General features: G+C 42.6%; 1 protein-coding gene across 8 annotated transcripts in view; it reads right to left on the reverse strand.

Moving 5' to 3' along the window:
- Nucleotides 1–14,601, reverse strand: part of lcorl (ligand dependent nuclear receptor corepressor-like) — a 199,342-nt gene that overhangs the window by 91,044 nt on the left and 93,697 nt on the right. For 6 of the 8 annotated variants that reach the window (XM_072496462.1, XM_072496463.1, XM_072496464.1 and 3 more), the window contains one exon: nt 10,126–10,222. In XM_072496462.1, the coding sequence (XP_072352563.1) occupies nt 10,126–10,222 (97 nt within the window). Of the gene's footprint in view, nt 1–10,125; nt 10,223–14,601 lie in introns of those variants that run through there. The other 2 variants (XM_072496466.1, XM_072496467.1) reach the window with 2 other exon arrangements.

The following is a 14,601-nucleotide window of genomic DNA, read 5'->3' on the forward strand; positions in this document are numbered from 1 at the left end:
TCTCTAAAACAATTCACTGGTAATGGAGGGAGGTTGCACCAGAGCCATGTACACTGTTGATCCCATCGGAATACAGTAGATGGAGTGGTCCGAACCAGAGATCTATCTGCCTTTCTCCATATTAACTGACGCAACCCCCTCCATTTTGTCAATTTCCCCATTTGCCATCATGTTTTAAACATTCACATCTTCCTGGACCCAATCCTCATTACTTGGCTCACTAGCACCTTTTTTACCTTGCACCATCAGCCCTTTTTCTCTTTTAACCACTCCAGCTCTCCACCCTATCACAAACTATTCATTTTTATGTTTTGTCTGCACCCCTCCCATTTTTCTCTGGGTCCGGACTTGCTTAAAAATGACTCATCTGGAAGATCTTCCAGTTCTGATGAAAAGTCACCAACCAGAAACATTAGCTCTTTCGCATTCTACAGATACTGCCGGACCTTCTAAATGTTTTTAATACTTGCGGTTTTATTTCCTATATAAACACGCCATTACTGGTCTATCAGTAAGAAACTTACACTTCTGCAGAAAACCTTTCTTACAGTAAATATACAATTCTATTTCTCACACTATCCATTGTTAAGCCCAAGCAGGATTGTCAGACAACTTTTTTAAAAAATCAATTATGTGCCAAAGGGGAGCAACCCGAACAGGTTAGGTGCATTGATTTTCTTCAATCAGTGCTCCATTTGAGTGCAGCCTGGTGGAGCTTGGGGTTGACAAATTTACCCTGTACAGCTGAACTACGAGCAGGTCAATATCCAATAGCTTACAATACCCAGGCTTGGACTGACATTCTTCTCACACCACTGCCAGACAATGGCCATCCCCAACAAGAGTGGATCTACACTGTCCCTTGGCATTAAATGGCATTGCCATCGCTGAATTCCCCACTATCAACATCCAGGGGGTTACCATTGACCAGAAACTGAACATAAATACTGCGGCTACCAGGGCAGGTCAAAGGTTAGCAATCCTGCAGCGAGTAACTCACCTCCTGACTAAACCCCCCCCCTACTAGGTACAAGTCAGGAGTGTAATGGAATACTCACCACTTGTCTGGATGAGTGCAGCTACAACAATACAAGAAGCTCAACACCTTACAGGATAAACCAGTCCCCTTGATTTCTCCCCCTTCTACAAACATTCAATCCCTCCACCACCAACGAACAGCAGCAGCCGTATGTACCATCTACAAGATGCACTGCAGGAACTCACCAAGTTCCTTAGGAATCACCTTCCAAACCTACAACCACCATCATCTAGAAGGAAAAGAGCAGCAGATACCTGGGAACACCACCACTTACAATTTCCCCTCCAAGTCATTCACTGCCCTGACTTGGAAATATATTGCCATCTCTTCATAATCGCTGGGTCAGAATCCTGGAACTCCCTCTCTAAAAGCACTGTGGGCATACCTACACTTCAGGGACTGCAGTGGTTCAAAAAGACAGCTGACCATCACCTTCTGAAGGGTAACTAGCGATGGGTAATAAATGCTGACCTTGACAGCGACACCCACACCCTGTAGACGAATAAAAATCACAGAACCTTTACAGTGCAGGATGCCAATTGGTCCATGGGAGTTTGTACTGGCTCTCAAAGAGCTTTCTACCTAATCCCACTCCCCTGCCTGATCCCCATAACCTTGAACATTCTCCCTTTGCAGATAGCAATTGAACTCCCTTTTGAATACCTCAATTGGACCTGCCTCTGCCACCCTTTCAGGAAATTAATTTCAGACACTAACCACCCTGGGCGGAACGATCTGCAGTGGTTAGCACTGCTGCCTTGCCATGCCGAGGACCCTGGTTCAATCCGGGTCCCTGGTCACTGTGTGTGGAGTTTGCACATTCTCCACATGTCTGCGTGGATTTCATCCCACAACCCAAAGATGTGCTGGGTAGGTGGATTGGCCACACTAAATTGCCCCTTAAAATGGAAAAAAAAAATTGGGTACTCAAATTTATTTTTTTAAATGACACTAACCCACTCTTGGTGGAAAAGACTTTCCTCATCACTTTTACCCATTATTTGAAATTTGTGTCCTCTAGTTCTTGATGTATTCAAGTGGCAACAGTTTCACACTATTTACCACTTCCATACCCCCCTCAGGATCTTGAATGCCTCTACCCAGTCTCCTCTCAGCCTTTTTTTCTCCAAGGAAAACAATCCCAATCTCTCCTCATAGGTACAGTTCTTCAACCCGGAAATCATTATTGTGAATCTCCTCTGTACTCTCTCAATGCCTTCACACGGTTCATGTATGCTGGCCAGAACTGGATGCAGTATGCCAGATGAGGCCTAACAAGTGGCTTATATAAGTTCAACATGACCCCCTTACTCTTGTACTTAATGCCCTATTAACAAAGCTCAAGATACCAGATTTTTTATTAACTGCTTTCTCAACATGCCCTGCCATCTTCAATGACTTATGGATGTACACACTGAAGGTCTCTCGATCTTCACCACAAACCTACCTCCAACCATTTACCCTATTGTTTCCTGTCACTTAGCCAATTTATTTCTCAAGCGCCCACTTTCCCTTTTATTCCATGAGCTAGAATTTTGCACACAAATCTATTGTGCCACACCCTATCAAATTTTTTTTGAAAATCTGTAAACACCACGTCAACAGCATTACCCTCCTCAACTTTCTCCATTACCTCCTCAAAAAACTCTAGCTAGTTAAACATGATTTTCCCAACAAAGCCATGTTGCCTTTCCTTAATTATCTTACACTTGTCTAAGGGACTACTTATTTTATCCTAAACTATAATTTCCTTAAGTTTCCCTACCACTAAAGTCAAACTGACTGATCTGTAGTTGCCAGCTTTATTTTTGCACCCCTGTTTGAAAAAGGCTGTAACATTCACAATTCTCCAGTCCTCTGGTGTCACCTGTGTCCAAGGAAAACTGAACAATTATCACAAGTGCTTCTGCAATTTCAACCCTCACTTCCTCAGTACCCTTGGTTGCATCTCATCCAGTCCTGGTACCTTATCTATTTTGATTAATGGTAGCCTTTCGAACATCACCTCCTTCTCAATTGTAAGGTCTTAGAGTGTATCAGTTACCTCCTCCCTCACCTCGGCCTGGGTAGCATCTTCTTTCTTTGTAAAGATAGATGTAAAGTACTTGTTTAATACCACTGCTATTTCTCCTGCTTCCACGTGCAAGTCCACTTTTTAAAAATCCCTAATTGGCCCTAATTTTTTTTTTTTTTTTTTTTATGCCTATAGAAGACCTTGGGATTCCCTTTTATATTAGCTGCTTTCTCCTTCCCTTTCTTATTAATGTTTTCATCTTCCCTTTGGTTCTTTTATATTCAGCCTGATTCACCACTGCATTTACTACCTGGCATTTGTTGTACGCTCATTTCTTCCTTTTCATTTCACCTCTATCTTGTCTTGCAGGGTGCTCTGCATTTATTTGTCCCATCTTTCCCCTTCAAGGGAATATACCATGACATTGCCGGCAATACTTTTTCTTTGAAGATGGGGATTGCTCAGCCACCATCTTTTCTGCCAACATTTGATTCCAACTCACTCGACTCAATACATTCTCAACCCATCCAAGTTGGGTTTCCCCCAATTAATTATCCCTGCTCTAGAGTGTTCCTCATCCTTTTCCATGGCCAACCTAAATCTTATGATACTGTTCCTAAAATGCTCTCCCAGTAATATTTGATCTACTTGGGCCAACTTTTCCCCAGAACCAGATCCAACAGTGCTTTCCCTCTCATTGGACCGTAAACATACAGCTGCAGAAAATTCGCTTAAACACATTCCAGGAACTCACACCCCTCGGAACTATTTCTACCACAGTCTATATTTAGATAATTGAAATCCCCCATTATAGTTACTCTATAATTTTTGCACCTCTCAGTAATTTTTTTCAAATTTGTTTCTCTATGTCCTTTCTGCTAAATGGTGATTTATATACTATACTGATCAGTACAATTGTAATTTTTTCATTCCTTGCCTCTAGCCAGAGAGATTTTGTCCTTGACCCCCTGAAACAATTTTACCAGCAATCTCCCCAAGCACTCTATTTACTTTGATGCTGTTCTCCGATATATCCTCATCAGTTAATACTTCGGCACTTCCCACTGCCGGTTTAAGAGTTCCCCTCAGGTTCCGATCCCTGTGTCAATCTAGTTTAAACTCGCCCCAAAAGCATTAGCAAACCTCCCAGGAGAACATTAGTTACAGTCCTGTTAAAGTGTAACCAGTCCTGTATAGATCTCCCCTATGCCAGAACAGATCCCAATGCCTTAGAAGTCTAAAGCCCGACTCTATTTCTCCAGCCACGTGTTGAACTGCTCAATCTTCCGATTCTTATGTTCACTAGCTCGTGGCACTGGGAGCAATGCGGAGATTACTGAATTTTTGGTCCCGCTTTATAATTCCCTTCCTAACTCACTAAAATCTGCTTTCAGGACCTCATCCCTTTTCCTACCCATGTCATTGGTCCCATTGTGGACCTCAACTTCTGGCGGTTGTTTACCTTCTCCCAAAAGAATGTCCTGCAGCTGCTCCGTGACATCTTTGGCCCTGCCATGAGAAGGGCAACATACCATCCTGGAGCAGCGGAAACTGCTAAAATTCATTTCTGCAGGATGTAGGTTCGGTAGTCAAAAGAAAGCAATAAAGACGACTTGTCTTATAGATGTCAGTGGTTCAAGACGGCAGCTCACCACCTCTTACTCAAAAGCAAGGAGGGATGGGCAACAAATGATGGCTTTGCTCGTGATGCACACATCCCAGATATTAATTTTTTTTTAAAGTCTCAGCTGGATTTAAACTCATGAGACAATTGAGAGGACATGTGCTAACAAACGGCGAGATTCTCTGGCCACTGCACAGTGTGTTTCTCGGCGGCCTGCCGTTGGCAGGATCTTCTGGACCCGTCGTTGACAATAGGATTTCCCATTGAATCCACCCCATGCTACCAGAAACCCGCAGCAGGGATGCACCGTTGGCATGGATGAAAGATCCCTCTGGTGGAAACAGCTGGAAGATGCCGCCCTCAATGTGCCAGCCCATTTTTGTTTTGAAATTTAAAATCTATGTATGCGCAAATATAACAGAGATTGCAGCATCATTTCAGCTTTTCAACAAATATATCAAATATGGACATGAAGAAAGAACTAACTTACATTAACATTCTTGGCCACAGATGAACTGATTGCACTTCACAGCTAATTCATTGCTTTTAAGCATAGGCATAGGAACAGAAGGACGATGTTCAGACCTGCGGGCTTGTTCCATCATTCAATGAGGTAGTAGTCAAGCTGTAACTCAACTCCATGTGCTCATTTTTGTCCCATAAGATTTTTGTTAATTCAGATTTAAAATTACTTGATCTAAATTAACTGCTGTTTTTGTTTGGGGAAGAGAGTTTCAAACTGCTACCATATGTATAGGAGCGTTTCCTGAAAGATTTGACGCTAAATTTAAGAGCTGAACCGGTTTGCCAGTAAAGCTCAAATGACGCTGCTTCATTTATTTGTTAGATTAAATATACGTCAATATATTGGCTACATCCCTTTCACTTAATGACTGGGAATAATTAGATCACAGCCTCCTTTCATGACATAGATTCATAGAATGTACAGTGCAGAAGGAGGCCATTCAGCCCATCGGGTCTGCACCATCCCTTGGAAAGAGCACATACCTCTACCCAATCCCTGTAACCCCACCTAACCTTTTTTTGGAAACTAAGGGGCTTTAGCATGGCCAATCCACCGAACCTGCATATCCTTGGACTGAGAGGGGAAACTGGGACATCCAGCGGAAACACACGCAGACACGGGGAGAAAGTGAAAACTCACCCAGTCACCCAAGGCCAGAATTGAACCCAGGACCTGGAGCTGAGGCAGCAGTGCTAACCACTGTGCTATCGTGCCATTTGGCTTTGGTCAGCTACAAGATACATAATTTTGCACCACCTCTATCCCTACTCTCCCAACAGGCAGAAATAGTTACTCTCTCTTTCTACCCCATTTGTGCTCCTTAATATCTTGAAGACTTGGATCAAATCACCCTTTAACCTTATAAAACCCAGGGAATACAATTAGTTTCTGTAATCTCACCTCATAATTTAATCCTAAAAATCCAGATACCGTTTTGATAAATCTGCCCTGTATTCTCAATATATCCTTCCTACGTTGTGGTGCCCAGAACTTCCCACAGTACCCAGGTGTGATCTAACCAAAGCTTTTTATGGCTTAGATCCATAATTATATGCTCCTCTCTTGTATTTTAGTCCTCCAGATATCAAAGTGAGCATTCATGATTATTTTCTGTGCATGTACATGGCACTGTAATGATCCATGTACCTGCACCCCACAAATCTCTTTAGACTTCCATATTTTCATCATTTGCAGAGTACCCTTTTCTATCATTTATTAGGTCCAAAGTGCATAATCTCAAATTTGCCTGAACAAAATCCATTCACAACAATTTTGGCAATTCACTTAAACTACCACAATGTTGTAATTTTATGCTTCCCTCACATTATGTAGATTGCAGACAACGGAGGAGCCGATTTGCAAACAGCAAAGCCCTGTAAATAACAATGAGACTTATGACCAGTCTCTTTGAGTGGTGGCTGGGGAATGAATGATGGCTAGAATGCCAATAGAACACCAATTCTTAATCTGCTTTTCTTTGAAAATTGGCATATTTTTTCCACCTGAACAGACAGATTGGTCTTGACTTAATGTCTCACCCGAAAGACATGTTCATAGACAAGGTGCAGTACTAAGTATCAAAAATAAAGAGTGTTTCTTGGATTCATAGAAAATTTCCAGGGCAACAAATTATAGTAAATTACCTTGTTCAATAATATACCTCCCAAAGATATACCTAGAGAAGCAGTGGCACTTGCTTGAATTGAATGCGAGATTTTACATTTGAAAGTTGAGCGATATGGACGGGAGCATGCTACAGGAGGTTGAGATGTGTGTGTGTGTGTGTGTGTGTGTGTGTGTGGATGGAGAAAAAAGAGAGCGTGGGAATAAACTCAAAACAGTACTTTCCAATTCTGGATGTCTAGCAAATGTTGAATATTCCAATGGTTTTGAAAACTACTAAGTAGTCTTTTAGTATCATTTCATTACCTCCTACTTCTGGAAATTTGCACAGTTCCTTATAAAACCTTTTCCATCCTCCATCAAAATCCCCAGATTGCCCCAAGAAACCACCTCTTTTAAATTTACACATCAAAATATCTAAATGGAAGGATGAACCTTCTCAAATTCTAAAATCATAAATTTGTTTGAGAACTTCCACCTTCTTAATATGGGAAATGAGTACCAGTGATTCCATTAATATATGAACATACTTGCCACCTCATCTTGACTAAAATTTGTTTCTCAATCACCTTCAGCCTGAGTTTCTGATCTTTCAACTATCCTGTCCGGTTTCCAGGCTGGCCAATATTTCCTTCTCTTTTGAAGAAAGGTCATCAACCCGAAATGTGACCTGTTTTTCTCTCTCCACAAATGCTTCCAAACCTGCGGAATATTTTCAGCATTTCCTGCTTTTATTTCTCCCTCCAGTCACCAGTCTCTCTCTCCCACCTCTGCAATCTAGAAATGTTGCTCTGATCTGTAAAAGCCTTGCCTGATGTATTTGTAAGACTTTCAAATTCTGCCTCTCAAGTTGCCCATTCAAATGACTTTATGACCTGCAGTGGAGTATAAATAGGGTGATTATACTCATACTGAGCATATGCAAATACTCCACCATCATGAAACAGAGACATGGGGCAGGATTCTCCCGTACCCGGCGGGGCAGGGGGTCCCAGCGGGACGGAGTGGCGTGAACCACTCCAGCGTCGGGTTGCCCGAATACTCCGCACCTTCAGGGGCTAGGCACGCCCCGGCCATTGGCGCCGCGCCAGCCGGGGCCAAAGGGACTCCGCCGGCCGGCGGGGGTCCGCGCATGTGCGGGAGCGTCTGCTGACATCATCCCCGCGCATGCGCACATGGAGTCACTTCTGCACCGGGAATGGCGGATGACCACGGCCTCTGGTGCGGAAGGAATAGAGTGCCCCCACGGCACAGGCCCGCCCGCGGATCGGTGGGCCCAGACTGCGGGCCAGGTCACCGTGGGGGCACATCCCGGGGCCAGATCCCCCCGCAATCCCCCAATAACCCCGGAGGCCACCCGCGCAACCAGGTCCCGCCGGTAAGGGACCAATTCCAATTTACCCAGGCGGGACTGGCTACAGGCGGGCGGGACTTCGGCCCATTGCGGGCCGGAGAATTTGGGCGGCCCCACTGAGTCGTGCCGGACCCCGCCATTCTCCGAAGCAGGCGGCGCGACTTACGCCACGCCGCGTTTTGGGGGTTGGAGAATTCGGAGGCCGGCGGGGGCGGGATTCCCGCCAACCCCCGTTGATTCTCCGACCCGGCAGGGGGTCGGAGAATCCCGCCCGTGACCTTTATAGGCATGTGCGAGACAGATAATGGAAATGGTCAGGACAAATAATTCAAGGAGCAAAGATGAAGTAAAATAATTAGCAAACAGATCAAAAAGAACAAAATCAAAATAGTTTGAGCTGTAAAAGAAAGAAAAACTAAAAGGAAAGCAACACAATTATTTAATATAGCAGGCAACAGTGCCTTCTATAACACCATACCTCTTGGGGCTAGCCCTATATAAGAAACAATACCATATAATACAAGATTTTTAAAATTTGTCATATGCACACCGTACCAAATTAACTAAAGAACTCAGCTTTGAAGCTTGACACTTCTGGCACTATAAAAGATAGCTAACGGATAATGAACCAGTACCATAATACTAAAATATTTTTTGCTAGTACGGAAGACCCATCAACAAGTTTTGCCGTGCATTTCTTTTTTCATAAGAGAAACCACCTCTGTAGTGGACTACCAGTTATACAATGGCATATTATAGGAGTGTCTTTGAACATGTCATACAATCCTGGCCAGTAAAAGATAACTATTCATTGCAGTTATATATACTGGTGATGTATTTTGCACTATTTTGGGCAGAATTCCCCTAATAACGAAGCATGGTTAAAGATTTAATACCATTTAAGTCTACTTGTTAGTCAGAAATTTGAAAAATTCTCATCACAGAATGCAATTTAAAAAAAAAAAAATTAAGTTATCACTAGTAATAATTAATGGGAATGATTCAACTTTTGTAGCAAAGCCAAGCAGATGTACCTCTTGGTAGCTTTGAGTATCTTTGAGTATCTTTGAGAGAATGGAATGGTTGAGATAATTAAAAAGTTTAGCAGTGAAGCTGAAACATCGGCAGAATTAAGAAAACTGCATTTATAGAAGTGCATATTTTAAATCTCATTTGATTAATCTACATTCAAATCCAAATGAATATTACATACACAAACTGCAAGTCAGATATTTGACTAGAATTGGCAGTCCCACACCTAGCTAGTTGGATGAAACTTTCAACTGTTCCATTGAATTTCTTACTGACAAGTACACTCATAAGTGCTACTTTAAAAGTTTTCAGAATTGCTGCATTACTTTTGCAACGCTATGTTAAAATCATAAATGTAGAAAAACACTTTCTAAATCCTGCTGACAAATTGGATATGGTATAGATAAATGTAGTCAGACATAATCAACTGATCATGTGCCAAATAACCAACTGTTTCATTAGGAGGATATTTTTCTATCACTATATTGGAAGTCCCAAGAAATTTTATGTAAACCGTCTAACACACACTGACCCAGATAGAATACACTTCCAGCTTTTCATTTCCTATCTTATTAAATCTCATTTCAAGAGCAAATTAAGAACGTCAATACAATCCACAGCCACTGAGTTATGTAAATAAATTGTCAGCTCGGATTGTTCATTAACTTAATGTTTTAAACTTTAACTGGCTTTATGAGATGTTTGGAAATTATGACTAATTGCCTTTCAAAATAAAAACCGTAAACTAAAAAGAAAATCACAACAGTGACGTTCTTGGGAGATAGCATGATGATTCTAAATAAAGCAGTGCAGCTGTTGTAAAATGTTCACTTTTAAGACTTAAAAAACACACAAAATTAAATATTTTTTTTTACCGGAAGTCTTTTGGATCTAATTCTTCAATAATACTTACCCTGATAATTTGATAGTGGTTGATGCAGGACTAGATCCAGTTGATATTGTGGAATTTATACTATTCTTCTTTGTAGACAGATCAAGCACTCCATCTGCTAACAGACAAAGTTTGGTTCAATTTTTCCTTAATAAAAGTCTTGGGCAATTGACCTTCAGTGATGATAATAGTAACATTTTGCTTTTCACCAAATAACCCAAGAGACATCACCTTTTGGTCAGAACTTTCTATAAAATGCCAGTTATAAACCTGAAATGTTATAAACCATCTTTTCTTTCAATGATGCTGAATAGCCCATATATTTTCAGAATTTGGGTTTCTATTTGAAAATTCTAGACTTTGCAGCTTTTGTTTTATTTTATAATAACTATTTTAGCTAATTTTTACCTCTAAACAGGTGGGAATCCAAAATACCATCAGAAACCCAAGAATTTCACACATTATTCGGTCTGGTTAAAAAAAAAGAGCTGAACATTTGTCTTTAACCCTTTATCTCACAAAGAAAAATAGATTTGCCCCTTCCCCAGTGACCTCACGCTAAAACCGAAAGGCAAGGGGAACCACTAACTTGTTACTGCAAGAACATCTAACAGACGGATATAAATCTTAACATGCAGAATGGGAAGACAATACAAGTCAAGAACTTCTGACCAAAGTCAACCTTCCTATCACATACAGTAGAACCTGTTAGTAGGTTTGATTCCCAAAATAACAGATAATGGAGCATAATTGAAATAGAACATTTATGGCACAGGAGGCAGCGATTCAACTCACCTAGTCTGTGCCAGCTGAAAGAAAGAGTTATCCAGCCCAATTCCACTTTCCAGCCCTTGGTCTTATAGGTTACTCACTTCAAATGTGTATTCAAGTGTTTTCAATGTGATGAATAGAAAAAACTAAACAAGTAAGAATCCATGGATGAATAAAGATATATGGGAATAATTGAAGGTTAGGAAAGAGGGATACATTAAGTACATGGACAGCAGAGGGATGCATGATGAGAGAATAGAGATTTGGGGAAAAGTCAAAAAAGAAACAATTAGAAAGGCAAAGAGGAACTATGAAATAAAATCATCAAGGAATATAAAACAAAATATTTTACAAACACATTCGTAAAAAAAGGGAAGGCTATACTGGAAATAGGGCTATTAAGAGAAATACAGGATAATACCACAGGTAATAATAAAGAGGTCAGTAATATTTTTTTAAATATTTTGCTTCTGTGTTTACCAGGGAGATAAAACAGGGGTAGATATGATACGGAATGATAGGATGAGCAATGAAATTCTGAAAAGGTTTTGATAGCGTGCATACCGGGCACATTTTCTCTAGCAGGGAAGAGCATAACTAAAGCCAATCAAAGAAGATAGTCAGCAAGAAATCCAATATGTATTTGACAAGAGACACCTTTACCTGAAGAATGGTAATAATGTGAAAGTTGACCACAAGAGAATAGGTGAAATGAATAGTACAGCTGCATTTAAAGGAAAGCTGGACAAGCACGAGAGAGAGTGAAAGTGGTAGATTTAGATAGATGTGGGAGGCTCAATTGGAGTTTAAACATGAGCATGGACTGGTTGAAGGCAGGGGAGCATCTCTTTTTTTCTTTGTTCTTTGGGTATGGGCTCTGCGACCTCACCAGCAGTTAGATTTTAGCTAGTGAACGGGAGGGGGCTGTGGGGGCAGAGTTGGGGACTGTTGGACCTGTCGGGTGGGATTGGTAGCCATCTTAGGTGGGCCTTGGCTCTGGGAATCTGGAGTAAGGATGGGACAATTCCTCAGTGGAAATGGCTGATTTGAAAGGGGGGGGGGGGGTGAGACACCCCCAATCAGACTCATTTGGAACGTTAGAGGTCTGGGAGGCCTGGTGAAAAGATAGAAGGCGGGATTCTCTGTTTCTGAGACTAAGTGTTGACGCCAGCAGAATCCGGGACTTTTATGACAGAAAAAACTGTGCCGCACCTGGACCGATTCCGCTAGCGGTGTCGCATGGAACACAATCGAATCCAATGAAAAACGGTGTGGGATTCACCGGGTCCGTAATTGACACTCGGTAGGCCGACAAGCTACAGCCGCATATAGTCATTACACTCCCCACACGCACTTATCCCAGCCAACAATATGGCACTGGTTGTGCTAATGGGTCGGTTGGGGCCAGAGGGCACCCGGGGGGGGGGTTGGACCGCTTCCATACATCCTCTCTGTTCCTCAGCAGCTGCCACGCCGGTTTCACGATTTCTAAAAGCACAAGTGAACCACGCCGTCAGGAAGTCGGTCCAGCGGAGGCGGAGAATCGCCGAGGCCCCGGAGATTACTGGGTCGGTCACACTAATAATATGCAAACAGTGTCTACTGTTATGTGCGTTCTGGAACGCATTGACACCGCTGTTGAGGTGCTGGTGCATTGCAATTTGGCGTCAAATCGGCACATGCCGCAATTTCGGCATCGGAACCCATTCTCCACCCAATCGCCTTTCGCGTCGGCTAACGGAGAATCTCGCCCAGAGAGTTTTCTCTTAGCAGAAGAATTTAACGGCAGATGTGGCTTTTGCAGGAGAGCGACCTGAGAGTGAGGGATCAGACTATGCTCCGAAAGGACTGGGTGAGCCAGTTGTTCCACTCAACTCCAGGGAGGGGGTGGGGGGCAATTTTGTGATTTCAAAGAAACCTGCGGTGATGAAAGTACTCAGCTATAGTCATCTCAAACCATGCTCCACATTTAGTGCATTTGGTATTAGAGATAGGTGCAGCTCAGCACCCAGCATGGAGGCTGGATAAGTGGTTGTTAGCAGACATGGGATTCGGTGGACGGATATCAAAGGCTATGGATGAGAACATAGGGTTTAATGGGAACAGGTCGGTCTTGCCCTCCATTCTATGGGAGGCCCTGAAAGCAGGGAGATCATATCGCACAAAATGTATATGGATAGATAGGCTAGAGAGGAGCGCCAAATGTTGGTGAATGACACTTTCGAAGTGGACCGTAGATACTTGAATGACCCAACCCCAGAGCTCCTGGCAAGCAGGAAAAATCTGTAGGTGCAGCTTGACCTGTTATGCCGAGACAAGGTGGGGTGCCAGTTGCGAGCCTCGAGGGGGGTTGCTTCGGAATATGGGAAGAAGGTCAATCATCTCTTGGCTTGCAGTTATTGGTAGGGACGTTTGAAAACTCTAACATGGGGCTCCCTTCCTGCAACGCTGGTGCAGGCATCGATTTCCTTCCTATTGGAAAAGGAAAAAGGACCATGTTGAATGCAGGTCGTACAGTCCTATTTGGTTACTTAACGTGGACACCAAAATATCAGCTGCGGTGCTGCCGCTGAGGTTGGAACCCCAACTTCCTCAGGTGATTGGGGAAGATCAGACAGGATCTGTCAAGGGTTAGCAAATGTCGCCTAATGTGTGACTATTGCTAAATGTGGTTCTTTCTCCACCTGACAGGCCCGATCCAGAGATAATCGTCTCGTTAAATGCCAAAAAGGCATTTGATAAGGTACAATGGAGGTACCCTTTTGCTATTTGAAAGAGATTCAGGGTGGGACCCAAGTTTGTTTCTCGGGTACGCCGGTTGACAAAGCTCCCTTGGCTAGTGTCCGCACCAATACCACGAGCTCGGGTAATTTTATTTAAATAGGGGAACAAAATAAGGGTGCCTCTGTCTCCCCTCTTTTTGCATTGGCGATCATTCAGGAAGTCCGGCCAACCACGTGCACGTGTTCTGGTTTTGTTCCAAGATTTTGAGTCTCCTTCTTTAGCACCATATCGGCGATTTTGAAGATGGAGCTGGAGCCCTGCCCTTTAGTGGCCATATTTAGGGTGCCTGACACACTGGAGTTGTAGACGGGTGCGAGGGCAGATTCCCTGGCCTTTGCCTCGCTGCTTGCCCGGAAGCAAGTACTGATGGGGTGGAGGTCTCCAGTGCCTTGACCTGGCTGGGAGACCTGATGGAGTCTCGAGAAAGTCAAGTACACCATGAGGGGAGTAATCGTGGAGTTCTATCAGATATGGCAGCCATTTATTGTTTATTTCAAGGAATTGGTCACCGTTAGTTGTTGGGGGAGGGGAGTGTTTTATGTTTCTGTTTTTTATATGTAAATGTGTTTATTTTTTGTTATTTTGTATTTTATGAAGTGAAAAAATGTTAATAAAAATATATTTTTTTAAAGATTAAAAAGCTATTAAGAAGCTGGAGAAGAATAGAAAACTATTTTTGGTTAGGAAGAGAAAATAAATAAGAAATAAAAACAGAAACGCTGGAAGTACTCAGGTCATGCAGTAGGGGTTGGTGGGCTGGGAAGACATATTTCTGATAGGGTGGAGGGAGGAGAAATTAAATGACCAAAGTTTTCATGTTGCACGACCAAAGGGAGTGGTAATGGGAAAAGGAAGGAAACAACATTAATGTCTTGCACTTTTCACAACCAATGAAGTTCTTTTTGAAGTATAATTACTGTGTTGTAATGTAGGAAACTGGAT

This window comes from Scyliorhinus torazame, chromosome 3 (genome assembly GCF_047496885.1).
Source record: "Scyliorhinus torazame isolate Kashiwa2021f chromosome 3, sScyTor2.1, whole genome shotgun sequence".
Taxonomy (NCBI): Eukaryota; Metazoa; Chordata; class Chondrichthyes; order Carcharhiniformes; family Scyliorhinidae; genus Scyliorhinus; species Scyliorhinus torazame.